The sequence below is a fragment of the Muscardinus avellanarius genome (assembly GCF_963383645.1).
Source record: "Muscardinus avellanarius genome assembly, chromosome: 3".
Lineage (NCBI taxonomy): Eukaryota > Metazoa > Chordata > Mammalia > Rodentia > Gliridae > Muscardinus > Muscardinus avellanarius.
In genome coordinates this window covers 53,454,747-53,476,573 of record NC_137788.1, presented here as the reverse complement: position 1 = coordinate 53,476,573, position 21,827 = coordinate 53,454,747, and the positions used below count along the sequence as shown (strand labels likewise).

The following is a 21,827-nucleotide window of genomic DNA, read 5'->3' as shown; positions in this document are numbered from 1 at the left end:
ACTACAGAAGATCAGTTTTAGGATTAAATACTGACATTTTAAAATTCAAATTTCTAATACTAGAATATAACAATACAACATCATTAACATGTTTGTAATTTTATATGCTTTACTACGGAACATTTGATGGCACCTCAACAATATTTGATACCTGACCTTTATTTTCAAAGCATTTTATAAACAAACTGGTTCAGAAAAATGAAGTAAATTGCCTCCAAGAAAGCAAAGCTGGAAAAGGGATACAAGAAATTGAAAACATGTTTGTTTGCCACCACAGCTTATGACTAAAATCAATCTATACTGTAATGACACAAATTTGACCAGGAGATCAAAACTGGAGGGAAAAAGGAAGCTGAAGTTAATGAATAAATGCAGATGAAGCTAAGTTTTTTCTAAACAGTAGTAAACCTACGTAATGGTGAAAATATGTGGACAAATGTCTGTAGGCAAAAGCTTGATCCACAGGTATGAAGAACAGTTAAACTTTTTGAAAAAAGGAACTAAAACTTACTCTTGGAGTGGGTGATAAGCTCTGAACAACGAACACCACGGGGTTTCCTGCATTCTTAATGGCCTCCACTGCTTCTCCGTGTGAGGCATTCTGCAAATCTACTCCAGACACCTAAAACACAGAAGTAATTTATGCCAATTGGAAACGTATTAGATACTGTGAGTAGGTTAATTCGAAGCTCATGTGTATTATCTCATTATGAGAACAGCCTGAGTCTAATGAGTTAGACCACAGCCAGAAAAAAACAAGATTGGCCCATAAAAGGGTTTGCTGTTTTAGGAAAATAATATTTACCTTCAGGAAAAACAATGTGACAAGTATGTTATTAACAACAGCCCTGGCTAAATGTAATGATCCAAAGCTGGGAGATCACAAAGCGTGCTGTCTTTATCTGATAGTGGAGAAATAAGCCATTGTTCATCTAACTCCTGTAAGAAGAGCAACCATCAAACACACAGATAATAAATGCTGGTGAGGCTGTGGGGGAACAGGGGGCCCATCTACCCTGTTAGTGGGACTGCAAACTAGTTCAGCTGCTCTGAAGATCAGTGTGGAGGTTTCGCAGAAGACAACCCAGTGACAGCACTCCTGGGCATCTTCCCAAAGGAAGTGAAATCAGAATATTATAATGATACTCACATATCCATGTCCACAGCAGCACAATTTATAATAACCAAATTATGGAACCAGCCTAGGTATCCATCAACAGATGAATGGATCATAAACTTTGACATATACACACAATTTTACTCAGCCATAAAGAACAAAATCTCACCTTTTGTAGCAAAATGAATAAAACTAGAGGATAACATACTAAGTGAGTACAATCAGTCTCAAAAAACAAGTGGACATATGTTTTCTCTTATATGTGGAAACTAGGGAGATAGGACAATATCAGATAGATGAGTAGAGAGTCCAGGGGACACTGAGGGGGATCAGGGATGGGAGATGAAGTTATTAGGAGTGTAATAGTAGAAATAATGCTATGGATGTATACAAAACAACCAACTCCAATATCAAAGATGTGAGTAGAGAGGGGGAGGGACCTGGTGGGAAGGGCACCAAGAGCTACGTGCATCATCTGTCTGACACTCTACACCCCAATATGACATAAGGTTTACATGCACCAATGGGAGCAAGCGAGCAAGCAAGCGAGTGAGCTATGGTGTGTAACAGAACCTCAAGGTGTATCACCTCGGTCATTAGCACAGTACATAATTTTGACTGGGGGAAGGGATCATTGGGGAATCTTGCTCTGGACTTTTATTCTCTCTCCATTAAACTGAGAAGAATATTTTAAGTGAGTTACCTATTATTATAATTGAGAAGCTGAACATTTTTCAAAATTGTGTTAAGAAAAGATATACCCAAACATTCCTACGATATTTTACTAAAAAGCTTCTATGTTCAAAAAACTTGGGTAACTATTAAGGGTTCTTTTTTTTTTTTTTTTTTTTTTCCCCTTGCAGACTCGGGGTTGAACCCAGGATCATTCTATCTCCTAGCTACATTCCCATCCCTGTTTTTTTTTTTTTTGTCTTTATTTTGAAATAGGGTCTTGCAGGGTGTGGTGGTGCATGCTTGTAATCCCAGCATTTGGGACGCTGAGACAGGAGGATTGCAGTTTGCGGAAAGACTCAGCTTTGTAACTCAGTGAGACCCTGTTTCAAAATAAAAAATAAAAAAAGTGCTGGGGGTATAGCTCAGAGGTATGATGCCCCTGTGTTCCATCCCCAGTACCGCAAAAAAAAAAAAAAAAAAAGAAGAAGGAAGAAAGAAAGAAAGAAATAGGGTCTCACTAAGTTGTGGAGGAGGGTCTCACTAAGTAGTTGAGGCTGGTCGAGAACCCACGCTCCTCCTGTCTCAGCCTCCCAAGAATGCTTGGGATTACAAGCCATCGCACCTGGCTTAAAATTCATTATTAGAGAAAGTAGAAGAACTAACTTGCTAACGTAGTCCATAAATCTCAAAGAGCATTTTGTATTTACCACATACATTTAACAGAACAGTTTTTCAGATCTATAATGCAATCAAGCTTTGGTTACTTGGAGTGGACGATAGTCGTGGAGAGTAGCAAGGGTGACACTGCTTTTCTAAATGCTTTCAGTGTTAAATGGGAATTACTGATACTAAGAAGAGAAAACATGAAATTCTGTCATATTACAACAGAAAAATAATCTTATTTTCCCTTAGCTTTAGACTTATCATTAATTCAATAACTCATCTACTCATACATAAAAACTCATTTCTAAAAAATTAAATTCTACATGTGTAATTTTAAAAATTCTTCTTTTTATAGATCCGAACCTGTCATGTTATGGTTTTTAAGACATTTGCCTTATAATGAAAGAGAAAACAGATTACTATGCTTTACTTAAATTTTTTAAAAATATCTTTCATAGGAAAAAGGCAAACAAATTGTCCATAATACTTGACACAGCATATGGCAAAATGTAACCTTTCAAGCCAGCTGTACATCTTGCATATGGCTGACAACAGAAATAGATGAGGGACAAAAACAAACAAAATTCCAATTAAAAAGATTAAACAACAAATGGACCATTAGAAAGCAGGCATAGACATTCCGTTGGTGAGGACACGGAGGTGGCCAGTAAGCAGATGAGAATGGCCTCCGTGTTCGCCACTGTGGACAGGCAAATTAAAATCACAGTGATATCACTATATACTCGTTATAATGGCCGCAGTGAAAAAAGGTAATAGCACCAAAACTGGCAAAGATATGGAGATGGATCACTATACATGGCTTGTAGAAATATAAAATGGTTGCCGGGCGTGGTGGCGCACGCTTGTAATCACGCGCTTGGGAGGCTGAGACAGGAGGATTGCACAGGTTCAAAGCCAGCCTCAGCTACTTAGTGAGGCTTTCAGCAACTTAGTGAGACTCTGTTTCCAAATAAAATATAAAACAGGTCTGGGAGTGTAGCCTGGAAGTAGAAGGCCTCTGGGTTCCATCCCCAGTACCACACACACACACACACACACACACACACACACACACACACACACACAGTGTGTGTGTGTGTATATATAATATATATATATATTTTTATATATATAAAATGGTATAGCCACTCTAAAAAAAAGTAATTCAATAGCTCCTTTTAATACGAAAAATGAACTTGCCAGCAATTATGCTCTTAGAAATGTATCCCACAGAAGTTAAAATTTAGGATGCAAATATTTCTAGCAGTTTTGTTTGTAATAGCTAAGAACAAGAAACTACACAAATGTCTTTTCATGAGCAAATGGTTAAACATATTTGTATATCCATACCATAGAAGGCAACTTGCTATGGTCTGGATGTTTGTTTTCCCATAAAAACTTCTATGTTGAAATCCTAACCCCAAAGTGAAGGTACTGGGAAATGAGGCCTTTAGGAAGTAATTAGTTCATAGTGGCTCTGTCCTACAGAATGAGATGAGGGCTCATATAAAAGAGGCTCATCCCTTCCACCCGGTGAGGACTTGGCTAGAAGGTGCCCTCTATGCACCAGAAGAAGGCCCCCGGCAGACTGTTAATGCACCAGAGCCTTGATTTGGACTTTCCAACTGTCAGAACTGAGTCATAAATTTCTGTTCTTTGTGGTATTTTGTTAGAGCAACCCAAACAAGCTGAAACAACTACTCAACAATAAAAAGGAATGAGCTACTCATATACACAATTAAATGAGTCTCAAGAAAATTATGCTGAGTTTAAAAGAAAGCCAGTCTCAAAAAGATACATAATGCATAATTCCATTTATGTGATAAGTGTGAAATGACATGATGATAAGACATGGAAAAGCTGATTAGTGGCTGTCAGAAGTTAGAGATGGGGAGGAGGAATGAGGCAACAGAGGGGTAACATAAGGGAGTCCTTTCCTCTTACCTTTCTATTTTGAAATAACTACAGATTCATAGGAAGTCACAAATAAATGTACCAAAAAGTCCCATGTACTCTTCCTTCAGCCACCGCCAGTGTTAATGCCTTATACAGCTACAGCAACACTAAGAAATTAACATTGGCACAACCCATAGTTTATTCAGATTTTACCAGTTACAGATGTACTTGTGTGTGTGTGTGTGTGTGTGTGTGTGTGTGTGTGTGTGTCTGTCTAGCTTCTGCACAATTTTATCATATGTGTAGTTTTGCATAAGCACCACAGTCACAAACTTCAACTCTACCATTACAAGACTCTGGAACTAGAGATGCCCACAAAGGGTCATCCAGTAAAGCCAACACTAAGAAATGTATTGAAGTCAGATCCCAGGGCAGTCCCAGTTGTTCAATGTACCTTTACAGCTTTAGTTCCCATGAAGCCTACCTCACGCGCACATAGACCCACCCCTCTCCTGGTGCAGTCTTCGACTTTACAGGGTGAACTCCTCCCTCTAGAGAAGCACAGCTATCCCACTGACACATAATTATAAAATTTAGAGCTCACTAAAGACTTAGGAGAAGCACCCTACCCACCATCTACCAAGGTCCATAAAGAGCTCTTTTATAAAGTGCCATTCTTAATCAGCTAAAGTTTTTCGTTTTATCTTACTTGCTCCTACCTACACGTGAGAAACTCATAAATTACGCATACAGTGCACAAATTAAGTCATATAAATAGAACACACCAATTGTACACACACATCAACACATGAAGAAAGTTCTCTATTACCTTAAACATATTTCAAATAAAAACATTACTTTGGCATCATTTACCTCAAGGATTTTATCTCCAGTTTTAAGTGCATTTGTTCTTCCTGCTGGACTGTCTTCTAAAACTTGTTTAATAAATATGCCTTTAAGTTCCTCTCCATTCTTCAAGCGTTTTATAACTGTTTGTCCACCAACAATACTGATACCAAGAGATACATTGGGTTCTCTAAAAATCTCAACGCTACACAAGGAAAAAGAGAAAACTCACTTGTGAATAAGTTAATTTGTTGCTGTAATTATTTAGTTTCAACCACAACCCTGTGACTCATTTATAAAAATGAATTTAATAAATATATTTTATAAGTTATATAAATCATGTCTAGTTCCAAACTTACAAGATGAATTGATCATTTATTATGTATGAAAACTTATATTCTGAAAATGATAGATCTCTAAAATAATAAACACAACCCCTGAGATTCAGAGATTTGGCTAGGTCTTACTATTCTTAATCTCTCATCACAACATTTTTTTTGTGATGAGTCCATTTCATTTATATCTATACCATTAGCCAAGAACAGACTGAAGAAAGAACAAAGAGTAACAAATAAAAACAGGCACATGTATTATTTTAATAAACGCTCAGAGTTTTAAAATAAATTGTTGCTGAGACATTCATAACATGAGCTGCTTTTCCCTATCCAGAGGTTTAACTTAGACTCTATTTAATCAGAGGAAAGAATATTTTTTCTAAGTTATTTTAAAAAAGAAAGTATGAAACAAAATTTGCCCGTGTAAGTATTATGGATTTTGCTTAAACCACAGAGACATGGTCAGTAACTAACTCAAATAAAAAAGCCACTCAGGAAACAGTTCCTAAGATATTTTAGGACAAAACTCAGAATTCAGTTGCAAAAAAAGGACAGATACGTCGGGCGGTGGTGGTGAAATTTATAATGCAAGAGTACAGAAAGCAGCTAATGGAAGAGTTTCATAATCTTAAAACGCAGCCCTGGTAAATATGTAAACCTAGGACATTATCCAAGGAAAGAGAGGTTCACACATTGTTAGTTCAAACAGGGCACAAAAGGGCTCTCTACCAGAGGAGAAGAGCAAGGGAAACTGGTACTAACAAAGCCTCAACTATGGCTGCTGTTGTTCACAAAAACTCAGCTTTACTGCAGCCGAGGTGGCCCCGTCTGACCTGCTTAACTGACGCAGAGATGAAGTATACTTACTCCATTAGTGCCCATATGATGTCTACAAGTGGACATTTGTGAACTGCTTTCTCTGAAAGAGTATCAAAGGTTTTGCTGATACTGTTTATAGTCTTTTTGTCTGGCTAAAAATCACTAGGTAAGATGAAATAAAACTGAAAGTTAGGCTGGCTTACATGTGAATTATTGTAATTGCACAATCATTAAAGTAACATTATTGCAGTCAAGAAAATAGAAAGGGACTATCCTCCTATTGAGAAGGCCAGTAATGTCACACACGTACATTCTCGGTGGACCCCAGTGGCTAAAGTTCGGTGTTTCTTCCCCTTCACCTTCTTCTCTCTCAGGTAGCTCACTGCAGGGGATGAAAAGGGGGAAAATAGAACTTATAAGACATGTTCTTATTGTTAAAGGCGCTTGGAAAGTTTTTGAATTGCATTATCTATAGATTGTTAAATATTTAAACTGTGTGGGAGGTGGGCAGGGACCTGGAATTGAATGTACATCTCACATATTTTAGGTAAGAATGCTACCACTGAATAACACCTCCAGCCTTTTGTAAAATTTTGTTTTGAAAGAGTTTCAGTTGCTCAGGCTGGTCTTGAACTTGCAATTCTCCTGCCTCATCCTCCAGCGTAGCTGGGATTACAGGTGTGCACCAATGTGCTCATCAATTTTTAAGCTTTTAAAATGTTATATCTGCCAGGCATGGTGACGCACACTTGTAATCCCAGCATTCGGGAGGTGGAGACCGGAGAATCACAGCTGGTGGACAGTCTCAGCTACTTTGTGAAGCTCTTTGCAACTCAGTGAGACCCTGTTTCAAAAAAACAAACACTAAAAGCTGGGCGTGGTGGCGCACTCTTGTAATCCCCGCGCTTGGGAGGCGGAGACAGGAGGATCGCGCTGGTTCGGAGTCAGCCTCGCTGGCCTAAGAGACCCTGTTTCCAAATAAAAAAAATATAAAAAATAGGTCTGGGAGTGTAGCCCAGTGGTAGAAGGGCTTCCAGGAACCCCAGTACCACCAACAACAAAAAACAAAAACAAAAAATAAAAAACAAAACAAACAAACACTAAAAAAAAAAAGGTAGGGCTGGGGGTATAGCTTGGAGGTAGAATGACCCTGGGTTCCATCCCTGGTACTGCAAAAAAAAAAAAAAAAAAGACATATCAATGAATATACAAAGCAAACGTATATTGCTTTATTATTCAACACAACAAATTCCTTGGCAGCATGAGAAAACCATAAAATGATTATAAATATTTATTGGTAACATTCTAGATGCTATTTTTCTGAACAACTGTATTTAATTTGTACAATTTCACATTTGTGTCTCCATCAATACATAAAATATACTTATTAAAACTTGTTATTGACCGATCAGCTAAGAAAATAGTCCAGTATAAATTGACATAAGAGGTAAATAGGATACTTCTTTCAATCATGATACTTTTTTTTTGGGGGGGGTGGTACTGGGGTTCCTGGAAGCCCTTCTACCTCGGGGCTACACTCCCAGACCTTTTTTATACTTTTTAAAATTCGGAAACAGGGTCTCTTAAGCCAGCGCGGCTGGCTTCGAACCTGCACGATCCTCCTGTGTCTGCCTCCCAAACACGGGGATTAAAAGCGTGCGCTACCACGCCCGGCTCAATCATGATACTTCTTAAAATTACTCTAACCCTAAGTAATTCCCTTTTCATTGGTATCCCATGAATATTTTGTGTAGTTTAAAGAGACATTTGCATATATGCTTTAATTTGATCCACAGTCCCTTCCTACCTACCATCATATTTCCCTTTGTCAAAATATGCCAGTTTGGAACATCTGATTTGTTTAACATAAACTGCTTAATTATAGAGGAATTAAAACAGCAAGGTGCTCTTATAGGGTATAGATATTGTCATACACTATCTGGACGAGAAGTCAGGACTCCTAAGCTCAAGTCTAGGCTGCATTTGAAAGGAGCAAATGAAGTGTGAGGCTTCGGATCATCAAATAAATGTGACTGATATCATACAAAAATAGCATTAGTCTACACAAAAGTATAAGTACTATCTCTTCTCCCTCATTCTATAGAACCCTCTGAAGGAAGTACAGTTGGTAGATTATTATATTTTACACATGAGGACCCGAGGCTCAGGAAAGGTTTAGAAATGCCACGTAACCTCACAGCCCCTGGCCTGGATCCAAATCGTTTCAGCACCAAGCTTCAATGCTTTAGTTTTCTCTGAACTCTCAAGTCCTGTGAAAAGCAGCAGCACTCTGCCTACTTGCCTCCACAGGCTCTTAGGAAATCATGGTTTTAAGGTCATGTGAAAAGAAGAAAGACTAAAGTGACCTAGATGATCTCAACATCAGTTAAGAAACTGGGATCATTAACATCCCACCCACCACCAGATGTCCTTCTCACCCTAGCCACCTTGGTTTTCTTAATTCAAAGTACCAAGCAGGGCTGGGCGTGGTGGCTCACACTTGTAATCCCAGCATTCAGGAGGTGTGGAGACCAGAAGATCAGCTACTTAGCAAGACTCTTTGCAACTCAGTGAGACCCTGTTTCAAAATTTAAAAAACTAAAAAGTAGGGCTGGGAGTGTAGCTCAGAGGTAGAATGCCCCTGGTTTCCATATCCTGTACTGTAAAAAAAAAAAAAAAAAAAAAAGTACTAAGCATTCAGGAAAAACACCTTGGCCGACACTCCCTAGTTACTTATCCAATGTCTTTTTCCTCTCTTCTTTCTTACAGACATGACCTCCCTATTATTCCAGGTGGCACTATGCCCAGCTTGAAAATAACACCTTTTCTGGATTTTTTTTCCAGCTAATGGGAACCGTGTGCCACAGTTCTGATCAGTGATACAGAAGCTGAGTCTGGATGCGCTTTCCAGGACAGCTCATAGGGAGAGGGCACACCAGCTGGCAGGAGCCTTTTGCTCTGCCTGGGGATCCCCCTCATGCCTAGAACGCAGAGGTGATGTTGGTGGGAAAGCAGTGGTCTTCACAAAAAAGGACGAATGCCACGTGTTGAGGATGGTGGAGCAACGAGGAAGGTGTTTAAGACTCCGGCAGCAGGAGCACCATACCATCCTACCTTCTTCAGCCCTTTCTGCATGAAAATTAAAGTCAGCCCATGTTGGCTTAAGCCGTCCTCTGTGGACTTTATGAGCAACTGAATGGAATCCCTAAACAACAGGCCCGTGACACCACCAATTTCTGTGAACCATCACTTTGCCCTATCACGCTGTTAGTGTACATGTGGAGATATATATATATGTACATTGCACAGATGTAATCACAGCACAAGCTTTCATAATCTGATGATTGTAAGCAATAGCGAGGACTAAATGAGATATAATTAACACACAACTGAGGCTCAACCAATATTCATTTCCTTCATAATTTGTTTCACTTGAATTTATATACAAATTTCTCACACATTACCATATAATCATTATTTTTGCTTAATACTCTTATTTCTGGTATTGGCATAACTTAATTTAGATACTATTACAACATATGACACTCTTAGATTATATACTATTTTTCTGGAATATGGACATTACTGTAAATATCTCCAAGCTCTCCTGTACTCTAGAATCCAATTCTCTTTTGTGTTATAAATGAATAAATGTTAACTGAGGTCAGATTGAAACTAAAACAAAAGCAATGCTGAAACCTTCCTTCTCTCTGCTTTCCACTTTCCTGCATTCCAAATCATGGCAGGCATGAAGGGGACGAAAGGTAAGTATTGTTACTATGACCCAGTTATACATCCATTACATATACATATACATATACATATACATATACATATACATATACATATCTTCAATTAATAGTATCTGAAATAGAAGAGAAACCAAACTTTAAAAAATAATAGAGGCTATTTGTTTTTCTAATTAAAAAAGTGAGAACTATTTCTTAACTGTTGGTTCTCACATAGATTTTAAGAGGCAGGAGTAGGGGTTGAAAGCATAAAAAATTTAAATTTTCTTTGATAGAGCATTGAATATAAAGAATTATTCTGTTGGAAGAAATTAGCGGATTTTTTTCCTGAAGTATATTGCCTCTCTTTTGGGAGTGGTATATACACATTTTATTCAGATTATTTCATACCTGATAAGGTATGAAACTTGTGACAGCTTATGCATACAGCAGGATTCATTCTAGGAATGAGCACTGAGATGAGCAAGGGTACAGACTAATGCAGTCAGTGTGTTGATGATCCGCTACTCTAACTCAAACGAGGAAGTAAGATGCTTTTACTCTACATGTTAAGATGTAAATTTGTACCAACTTACTGGAAATACTAGTAAGAGACTTCTAAATTTTATAATTTGCACTGTGATTAAACATGATAAATAGCTCAATCAGTTAAAATCTCAAATCTTAATATAACAGAACTTTTACCACTAAGAACGAACTCCAGACAATGAACTCTGGGTGATAGAGATGTGTCTGTCTGAGAGCATCCACTGTCACAAATGTAACACTCCAGTGGGTAATGATGACAGCTGGGGAAGCTATGCATGTGTGGGTTGGAGGTATAAGGTAAATCTCTTTGGCTTCCTCTCAATTGTGTTGGAAACCTAAACCTCCTCTAAAAAATTAAATCTTAAAAAGTAAACTAAAGTCTTAAAAAAGTAAACTTGCCTCTTACATCCCACCAATGTTTTATAGCCAAATTCCCCAAAGATATTAACCATCATTAGAAAAAATGTTTTTTATTTTAGGCATTTTTAACAAATGCCCAAGGTTATTATTCTTTACGGACTTGAAAAATGCAGTATTCCATTAATGGAAAAATAGACATTAATGGCAAGATCTGATCTTGATATACAACCTCTTTGCAAATAAAATTTTCACCATCATACAAATATCAGCTGATTCCAGATAGCCAAAGTGACCTTTTGTCTTAACAGTACTCTGTAATCATATAAAATTTCTCCATACTAAGCCTTATTGTGGTCAAATAAATTCAGCACCCTAAAATGATAGAAGCAAATAGAGCTCTGGTTGTGACAGAGCAATCTTAAGATTTCTTTTTCCTCTTTAAATATATATCCTGTGAAATCATAGGGAATATGAGCACTTGGAACAGGGAGAATGGGCACTAGCATTTTCCAAACAAGTAGTGTTAGAGCGTTAGAGTAGGTAGCTGGGTAAACATAGGCCAGGGAAGTGGTAAAGGGAAATCGGGATCCACTCCTGGGCAATACCTACTGGCCACTATACAGTCTTCTTGTGGTCACAGAGTTCTTTCTTAATCTGGGAGAAAACTGGATACAGCCCACCTGAAGGACTATAGTACGTACCATCTACCAGTGCTTCACTCTCTAGAAGACTATGGGATCATTATAATATCATTTGCACTGAGGTTTTTTAACCCTTTTCCCCAGGGCTTAGCTTAGATGGTGATGTTTCCAGGAAAGTAGTTCCAACATGGCAATATTGGCACAGGTGCACTAAACCTAGGTGAGAAAACAAGTGTAACAGCCCCTAATGAATAATTCACAAGGAGGGGGCATCTCAAACAGCCATTAAAAAAAAAACACCCACAACACAGAAGACCCCAGGCCATTCTCATCTCCTGGGACGGCCTGCTCCACTTTCTCTGGGGTGTACTTTCACTTCACTGAATAAACTCCTTTGGGATTATGTCCTCTATATGGCTCTTGACTAAGTTAAGGCATCTCCGCCTGGTAACAGCAGGGTGGGTGACTTATACTGATGGTGCACTAGGATTCTAAAGTTGCATAGAAAGTAATTACCTAACATCACAGGATAAAGAATTACACATCTCCGTATAGTCTTGTTTAGAATGACACAGACACTGGTGAATGAAAAAAGCCAGACAGGAAAAGTAGCTACTGCATGATCACATTTATGTGCATTCTAACACAGGAAAGACTGAGTTAGTGTTAAACATCAGATTAGTGTTCACCCAGCACAAGGCACTGTAAAGCAGCAGGAGGAAAGTTTCTGGGATACAGAAACGCTCCCTGTCTTCATTAGGCTATAGGTCACATGAATGTATATTTGTTAAAGCTCCACAAACTATACCCTAAATGTGTATATTTTATTAATTATTGTGATGATTTTTTTTTTTTTTTTGGTGGTACTGGGGGTAGAATCCAGAGGCTTTCTACCTCTGGGCTATACTCCCAGACTTTTTTTTTTTTTAAGTTTTATTTGAAAACAGGGTCTCACTAAATTGCTGAAAGCCTCACTAAGTAGCTGAAGCTGGCTTTGAACCCGTGTGATCCTCCTGTCTCAGCCTCCCAAGTGCGGGGATTACAAGCATGCGCCACCATGCCCAGCTATGTAATTGTGATTTTTTTTTTAAAGAATGAAGATTTCAAGGCTATGTGCAGTGGCACATGCCTAGAATCCCAGGAAGATGATAGGTTCAAAGCCACTCAGCTACTTAGCAAGATCCTGTTTCAAAAACTAAAATAATGGCAGACAAGGAAGAAAAAGACTAAAATTGGGTGAGTTCTGAAGACAGTTCCCCAGGTGACCCTAGGGAAAAAGAAGGACGCGCAGAAAAAGTTCACCTGGATTCCCTCTACGAGGTTCCTGCCCACAGCGCTTTTTCTAGAGAAAGGGGAGTGTCAAGGTATTTTGGGCCTCTATACACCTTCTGCATCCAAAGGCAGGGAGAAGTTGGCTTGATCCAAAAGCACAGGGCACACTAAATATCAGCCATTAAATCCTTACCTTTGGTACATGTGAACACCGGTGTGCATGGGCAACAAGAAAATTAATGCAAAGAAGAAACTCGAAAATACCATTCATCACTGCATGATGCCCTATCTTAAATACCATCTTCCAGAAGAATCTATCCATTCCTCAGGAAGGCTCCTGAGTGGCAATAAATATTCACTCAGGAGCCTAACTCCATGAGGCATGCCTTTAAAGATTAAAGGGGGCAGGGGATATGTTTTACAGGAACTCTTCTGGAACCCGTTGAGATTTAATTGTATCGTCCATCTTTGACAGCAAACCATTAAAAAAAAAACCTTTCAAATGCAAGATTGATTTTGATTTCCTAAAATAAAGGTTAGTCTTGAATCCTGAAAGGCTTCTGCCTGCCTAAGAAATCAGCTGGCCAAAGTACCCACTTGAGGAGAAAAAGCAATGAGCTGGAGTACAGTGCATTCTCCCTTTCTGAGGCTGAGATTGTTGAGTAAGACTCTATAGATCCTCCATTTCTCCTCTGTGCAGGGCAGGGTGGGCTTGTATGTGCTTAGATATTTTCCAATTCTACAAGTACCATTGTATAGTTCAGAGAAGTAATCCCATTTCTGAATTCCTCTCCATATTCATATTCAACTATTAACTGAAAAAAAATCAAGGCAGTCTCATTTCTTTTTTTGGGGGGGGGGTCGGGGTGGTACTGGGGTTCCTGGAAGCCCTTCTACCTCCAGGCTACACTCCCAGACCTATTTTTACATATTTATTTGGAAACAGGGTCTCCTAAGCCAGCGCGCGCGGCTGGCTTCGAACCTGTGCGATCCTCCTGTCTCTGCCTCCCAAGCGCAGGGATTACAAGCGTGCGCCACCACGCCCGGCCAAGGCAGTCTCATTTCAAAAGTCATTTAATGAGCCAGGCATGGTGGTGCATGCATGTAATCCCAGCATTTGGGAAGCTGAGAAAGGAGGATCTTGGTCCGTGAACAGCCTCAGCTACCACTTAGTGAGGCCCTTAGCAACTCGGCGAGATGCTGTTTCAAAATAAAGAATAAAAAATAGGGCTGGGGGTGTAGCTTGGAGGTAGAATGCCCCTGAGTTCCATCCCCAGTACCGCAATAAATAAACAAACAAATAAATAAGTCACTTCATTACATAAGAAGTCATAAAATATGTTCCACATTCTTCCAGTCCAGTCACATCTCCAAGAACACAAGCCCAGCCGGGCGTAGTGGCACACGCTTGTAATCCCCGCGCTTGGGAGGCGGAGACAGGAGGATCGCGCAGGTTCGAAGCCAGCCACGCGCGCTGGCTTAGGAGACCCTGTTTCCAAATAAAAATATGAAAATAGGTCTGGGAGTGTAGCCCAGAGGTAGAAGGGCTTCCAGGAACCCCAGTACAAAAAAAAAAAAAAAAAAAAAAAAAAAAAAAGAACACAAGCCCATTGCTTTCGGTCACTGTATGTTCCTCCAGGGCTGCCTGGGCCTCTCACATCAGGACACTAGGCCTGGTGGCACCTTTCCTCTGACGCTGGTCTGGGCTGCCGAGAGAAAAAGCCACCAGACACCTCCAAGTAGTTGGGCCTTTGCATGTCCTTCCTTCCCCTCAGATAAGCTGTGCCGAAGCACAGAGAACAACATTTTATAAAGTTTCTATCTAAACCTCTGGGCAAAAGTCACGAGTTATAGAACAGAGAAACACAGATCATCAAATCTAAGACACCTACATGCCAACACAAAACAACTGACGCTGCAGTGCCCAGGTCTGCCCTCGGATGCTCTTCGTTTGCCAGGACTTGTCCCAAGGTCCACTCTGTCCATCACACACCATGGTGTCTCCTTAGCCTGTTAACAAACTACGCACGCCTGCCCCCTCACTGCTTGTCCTCTGGCTCCTCAACAGTTCTGGATCTTGCCCAGGATTCCACGCTCCAGTGGACGAAGCTCACTCCCTGGGGAGCTGGAAAAAGGGGGCACTATTTTCTAACTTCTCCCTACCACCAGGCCGTTACTCCTCTCCACTTGTTACAAAGGCCATACCTACTACTACACCTCTCCCCTTAATACCCTCTCCTATAAAAACAGAAAAACATCATTGACATCAGATGAGAATTGCCTTAATTCCTGCCTTAAGCTACAAAAAGTACCTGCATTTGAACTTTTCTTTCATCCTTGGCTTATCTCAGTGGAAGAGGTAAGCTTCCTTCTAACAAGCTCTCAAAGCCCATCTCTCTAGGTGTGTCCTATCATCCCTTCCTGCCACCATCTCTGAGGGGTATGTTGAATCACCCCCTGTCTTTCATCTATATATATGCTTTCATTAGACCTTCTCACAAGCAATAAAACTCTCTCAATTTTCATTTATATGTTCATATACATATCAATGTGGTCACATATAATAATGCATATTTATATATGCAAGTAGTGATGTATATATATAATTACATATGTGTAAAACTTACCTCTTGCCTTGAGTTATCTAGGTAACAAGTATTCTATCAGCCTCTTTTTTTTTTACTAGGATTCTAAAACAAACAAACAAACAAACAAAAAACTAGTCTGCTCTTACAATGTCCACATTCTGACTTTCTGTTGCGTTCTCAACCCATTACTCTCTGGCTGAACTGACACCGCTCTCTGTTACCAAGGGCATCCATGTGGCCAAGCCCTGTGAAAACTTCTCTTTCTCTCCTCCTTTTAATTCTTTGTAGCTTGTGACCATACCTTGTGGTGTTTCTTTTCTTTCTTTTGTGAGGCTGAATTTGGTTTCTCTAATTCATCGATTTCTTTCTACCTTCTTCTTCATTCCACCGTATTCTTTCCTTCCTCCAAACATGCTTTAAATATTGTTGTTTTGCAGGACTCTGACCTTGGCCCTATGCCCCTGTTGTTTGAGCGTCTGGCCATTCAAATCCAGGAGTTTCACCTCAACATGAGTCCCCAGACTCACAAATGTAAGGGATTCCATTTCACTTTGTGTTCCTGTGAATATCACAACCCTTAACATGTCCCAAAGTGAACTCATCACTTCCTTTCCAACCTGTCCATGCTCCTATAACCCAACTCAAAGAATTAATGTCCCACTATCCATCTAGTTTCCTATTCCAGAAACATGAGCCATCCTTGCCACCTCCATTTACTCATGACATGTTATTAGTTACCACTTCTTCTACATATTCTATTTATTTATTTATTTATTTATTTATTTATTTATTTATTTATGCGGTACTCAGGATGGAACCCAGGGGCATTCTATCTCTGAGCTAGACCCCCAACTCTACTTTTTGGTCTTTTCTTTCTTTCTTTTTTTTTTTTTGTGGGTCTGGGGATGGAACCCAGAGGCATTTGACCTCCGAGCTACACCCCCTGCCTTTTTCTTTATTCATTATTTTGAAATAGAGAGTGTCTCACTGAGTTGCAGAGGGCCTCACTAAGTAGGTGAGGCTGTCCGCTAACCACGCGAACCACGATCCTCCAGTCTCAGCCTCCCGTATGCTGAGCATGCATACGGGATTGATTACAAGCATGCGCCACCCGCCCAGCTAGTCTTTTCACTTTTGAAGCAGGCTCTCAATGAGTTGCAAAGGGCCTTGCTAAGTGGCCAAGGCTGTTCACGAATCACAACCTTCTGTCTCAGCCTCCCGAATGCTGGGATCACAAGGGTGCGTCACTAGATGCCTGGCTAGATTCTCTAACTCTTAAATCCATCCCTTCAATTTGTCCTCAGTGCATATGCTGGAGGTGTTAACATCAACTTTTAACTAACCTCTCATTCTCTAAGCAAATACACTCCATAATCCATTTTGTGCACAGAATATTAGATACACGGCTTCATTTTTAGTTATTGTGTAGAATTCTCATGGTAATTGCCTAATATGATAATCTGATCATAATTTTTTTGTATTTTCAAATGCTCCACCAAGATCAAGTATTTTCTAAAGGTTAAAATGCACACACACATACACAAACACACACGCACCCATGCACACCCTATACAACCACCACCAACAACAATAATAGGGGGGTGCGCCCATTTTTTAATGTGAAAACAAGGAGAAGTGACAGGATACCATGCATCAGCAGCGTATCTAGAGGACAGCATTCCTGAGTAGGCCGAGGCCTTTGAAACAACTCGCGTCCTGGGGAGTTGGTAGAAAGGCAAATCTTCTTGCTCCCTTCCTTGCACTGCAGCAGGAAGGTCCACAAGCATACTAGGACCTGGGACATCCTCTGGAATCATCATGCCTGAATAACAAACCAAAGACAGGAAACATAAGCCAGTCAGTCGTCCTTCAACTTTTCAACGAATAGTTATGGCATCCACTACAGGTAGGCACCCTTCCTGGTAGGAGTGGGTAAAATTAAAGTAAGCAAAGATTTCACGTTAGCAGGTGGTATCAGAATATCAGAAATTATCTCTATGTAATACAAATACACTTCTGAAACTTTTACTATAAACATCTTGTAAACTCTTTCCATTTCTTCTTCCTGAAAAAGTTTCCTAGTAAACTTACTGTTACGGATTGGGAGAGTATGGTTGTGGGGAAACTGTTCCTGGGGACCCCTGTTAGGGTCCCGGACACAATTTCCCTCAAACCACAACAAATCCCAAAATGACCAAAAACAGAAAAACTGCGGGTTCTTGTCCTAAGCTAAGAATAAATGTGCATAGCTTGGACAGTTGCTGAAGATTTAAAGAAGTTTATTAAAAAGATAGAAATACAGAAAATAGAAATACAGAAAACAGTTACAGCCCCATGCCAAAATGGCATGAGGGGGGAGGGTGGCCCAGGCCACCTCACCACCTCCCAGATACAGCACGTGGACCAGAATTTTTATACCCATGACCTCCATCTCGTTTGCGTAATTCTGAGGTAGTGAATGTCCCTGTAAGGTACCTCCCTTTAACTCTGTAAGGTACCTCCCCCAACAAGGTGTGGCAAGGTGTCTCCTTTCATGAAGGTTGACCCCTCCTACCATCTTAGCTAGCTTAATCATGTAGATCTGTCTTTAGACAGAGAAAGGCCTAGTTCTCCTCTCCTATTGACTTGTTACTTTTAGCTGTGTTTATTTACACTGGAATAGTTGCCTGCTTTTAGGCAGAAACCAAGTCCTTGCACAGATTTGCCCCTCACCCAATTTTTGAAATATATTAATAATCATAGCTTTCTCAAATCTTCCTAGGCCACTCCCAATACTGGTACACTTACTGCCAATTCTGCTTTTTATTTTACCTAGAAACTTTGAAATCAGGGTCTGGTCAATTGACAATGCAGCAGAGATGAGGTAAAAAAAAAAAAACTGTCATGCTCAAAAAGGGTAGCATCAGAGAAGCGCCAGTTGCCTTGCTCCATCCCCTGCATCTTCTCTTCCACCAACTAGGGACACATTCCTTTAATACAAAGGACACCTGGACTGTTCCAGCTTTGCCTGGGTGCCGCTGGTCCACTGAGGGGCCCAGATGTGGGGCAGGGCAGCCCAAAACAGTTGTAGAGACAGAACTGGCTGTTTGCAGAGAGCTCTTTCCCATGCAGCTGTGTGGGTAAGGCAATCTGTTAAGTCACATCACTGGGCTCAGGTTAATGCAGTTTAAACCTTCATTACCTGCCACACACAGAGGCTGCCCATGCCCCTCGCAGCACTGCTGCCACGCTGGCACTATTGGTGCTCAGACACACTGAAGGGCCAATGTGACTCCATCTTGTATAGACTCCACTTTGTTACAACTCAGTGCTGTTAATGTATGTACATGCTGAACCCTGTTTAACTTTTGCACTGTTTTCCCGAAATTGTAACCTTTAACCTATGCCTTCATGAAATTGTAGTTACCCCTAGAATGTAATCGACACTCTTCCTCCTCTCTTTGTTCTCGAATAAACTGCAGATAAACTGCTCGGTACAAAGTGCGACCCCTCCCCTGGGGAAACCTAAAGAAGACAAACTGGTTTCCAGATATACACCTAAGAAGGGGCTAGCCAACCAAAAACTGTTATCTGTCTCAGTTAAGGGGGCTTATCCAATAAGGAAAAGATCAAATATAGTTAAGGGTGTTATGGTTTTCCCCCATAAAAAGAGTTCTGGCTGACTGAAGGGGTTGCACAGCTCTAACAATTGGCTCGAGAGTCTGCAGCCCCAGCTAGCTGGTAACTTTCCTTTTATGCTAAATTATTTTAATAAATCTTTTAAATAACCTGTTGGTGTGTGGCTCTCTTCGTCCCTGCATAGTCCCGGCCCAACAACACATTTCTCACCTCTCACAGAGCTTGCACATTCTCTAGAGCGGCTCACCCAGTGCACCACAGCACCCAGGAGCCCACAAAACAAATCAGGGCCCAGAGGGCCTCTGCAGTCCTTAGTAATGGCTCTAACAAGGGCACGGGAGGTCAGAAAAACAGAAACAATAATAAAGTGCTCCTGAATAAGTGAAGTAGAAGTGACCAACTGTGGAGAGGAATGGGGGGAGACTATCTATAGGCTCACACTTGGTGAGCTGCAGGAAGAGAACAGAGCAGAGCCCAAACAGCAAGAATCCAAGAAGGGAGGAGCTCAGGTGACTGCATGACTTAGCACCTGAAAGGAAAAAGTGTGAGTAGATCATGTCCTCAAGAACAGATGTTTCCTGAGTGTGCATTGTGGTGACAGAATTGGAGGCCATCCTTGCCCTTGAGAAGCTGAGTGTACAGTAGCAGAGGAGCCTTCAGAGGAGCATGTTTACTGACTCTTGGGGACAATAAGAGAAATTCATCTGTTGCACTGGAGGCACAATCCAGGGCAGGGCAGTCAGAGACAGGAACTTGGAACCACTATCTGCCTGCTATCTTAAAATACTGAGTGAATTACTCATCTGGAATTTATCTTGTATGCTTCACATTAGTAATCATTAGTTTTGTTTCCCAGCCCATGAAGGCTATACTTTCTTTAACCATACAGAATTTTGTTGGTTTGATTTTTTGTTGTTTTAGTTTAGCTTTGGTGGTGGTGGAGCTTGAACCCAGCATGTATGCCCTACCCCAGAGATACAAAAGCAGCTACATATCCATCATTTGGTATTAACCATAGGGTCAAGAACAGTCCTTTACACAAAGTCCTTGAAAATGATTTTAAAATTAATTGTTCTATAGATAAATCTATTCCTAACAGATTAACAATGAGCTGCAGGTTTGAAAGGGAACTCAGAGAACACTCAGACCAAATCCTTCACTTCACAACTGAGAAAACGAAGAGGCATGGAGGAGCTGGGGGCTTGCCTGGTGACACCGCAGTTTAACAGCTTAGGACAATGTGACTTGGCATTTGCTGGACAGGAATCTTGAGAGGAAAATGAGAAGCAGAGTAGTGCTAACTCAGTATGTATGTTGCTGAAATCTGAACCAGTAATTTCTTAGCCTACCATGGTCAGCACTAATCTCAACACTTGTGCCTGCCACACAGCATTCTTGAGTCTCTCAAAAAACATCTCCCTCAAAGGATGTAGCTGTGAATGCTTTTCTAGTGATGACAGGTCTAAGATACATACGTTTAGCATCAGTCCCAAAGCTATACGCTCTCAGAATATGTAGGGCCTTGAAAAGTAATAGAATAAGGCAATGTAATGGCTGGATGGTAGTCCCCCAAAAGCTATGTCCATATCTCAGAACCTATAAACAAGACCTCATTCGTGAAGTCTTTACAGAGGCAAGATCAAGTCAGATCTTGAGGTGAGCCTATCCTCATTTACCCAAGGGAGCCCTAACTCTAAGTACTGGTGTCCTTTAAGAGACAGAGAAAACACTGATAGGAGGCAAGTTAATGCTTATAGGAGAGAATAAATGGTAAAGGCAGGAACTTGAATAATGTCATCTCAATAGACTTGCATCTCTTGAATGAGAAGGAGACTGGATCAGTCAATGAGGAGAATCTCCTCCTCCAGCTTCTTTCCTACTCTACTCTGTCCGTCTCCAAACACCTGCCTCATATATCTAGTCTAGTTCCCTCAGTCCTGAGGGTATAAAGCAGTGGGTCTGGAGACATTCTAATTTTGATTGAGACCAGGAAACAGAGTGTTACTGGCACTAGCCACCATCCCCACCCAGAAAGAACAATCTGGTCCAAAACAATGCGATTGCTATCAAGGATCAACAGAAATCAAAGAGATGTGACTTATTCATTCATGTCACACACCACACCCAAGGATTTAGTGGCCAGAGAACTACAGAAATGTGATAAATTTAAAAAGCAGTATACCTGAAGAATTTGGAGGCAAAATATAATTTTTCTCCCAATCATGATCTTGAAAATTTGAAGAGCCTCATCTAATCATAGATATTCAAAAGTAACTACCCATGCTCTGTCTGACCCACAGAGAACTGACAAGTGTTATCATCTTATAGATGCCTTCAATCTTTACCACTAAGGATTCTGTTCTGTAGTATTTTACTTAACAGAATCCTGACCCTATACTGAGATATCACTCTCTAAAGCTCTTTCTCTCCCCCTTACAGCATCAATAGAAATATTCATGGGGAAGACTCTCCTCCTAGAAAAGTCGTAACAAGTAAAGGATATTATAAATGGTGAATGAAGGCTCTATAAATCCAGTTCTGTTAAAAAAAAAAAACTTAACAGACTTAAATGGGGATGATAATATTATAAATGACATTCAGTATTTCTATGTCAAGTGGAAAGAAATTTCTAAAATAAATTTTCAAAGTCAAATATTTAAAAGCTTAAGAGTTAATACTGGGGGAAGCAAAGAGAGGCACAATACTTTTAGAATTCTTTA

The 21,827-nt window shown here is 40.3% G+C and overlaps 1 protein-coding gene across 3 annotated transcripts in view; it reads right to left on the bottom strand.

Annotated features, from left to right (window-relative positions):
• PATJ (PATJ crumbs cell polarity complex component) overlaps positions 1-21,827 on the bottom strand; it is a gene marked incomplete at both ends in the record, with an annotated part of 372,146 nt that overhangs the window by 235,080 nt on the left and 115,239 nt on the right. For all 3 annotated transcript variants that reach the window (XM_080692386.1, XM_080692387.1, XM_080692385.1), the window contains 4 exons: positions 512-622; positions 5,225-5,402; positions 6,662-6,733; positions 17,137-17,311. In XM_080692386.1, coding sequence (XP_080548512.1) covers positions 512-622; positions 5,225-5,402; positions 6,662-6,733; positions 17,137-17,311 — 536 coding nt within the window. The remainder of the gene's footprint in view (positions 1-511; positions 623-5,224; positions 5,403-6,661; positions 6,734-17,136; positions 17,312-21,827) is intronic.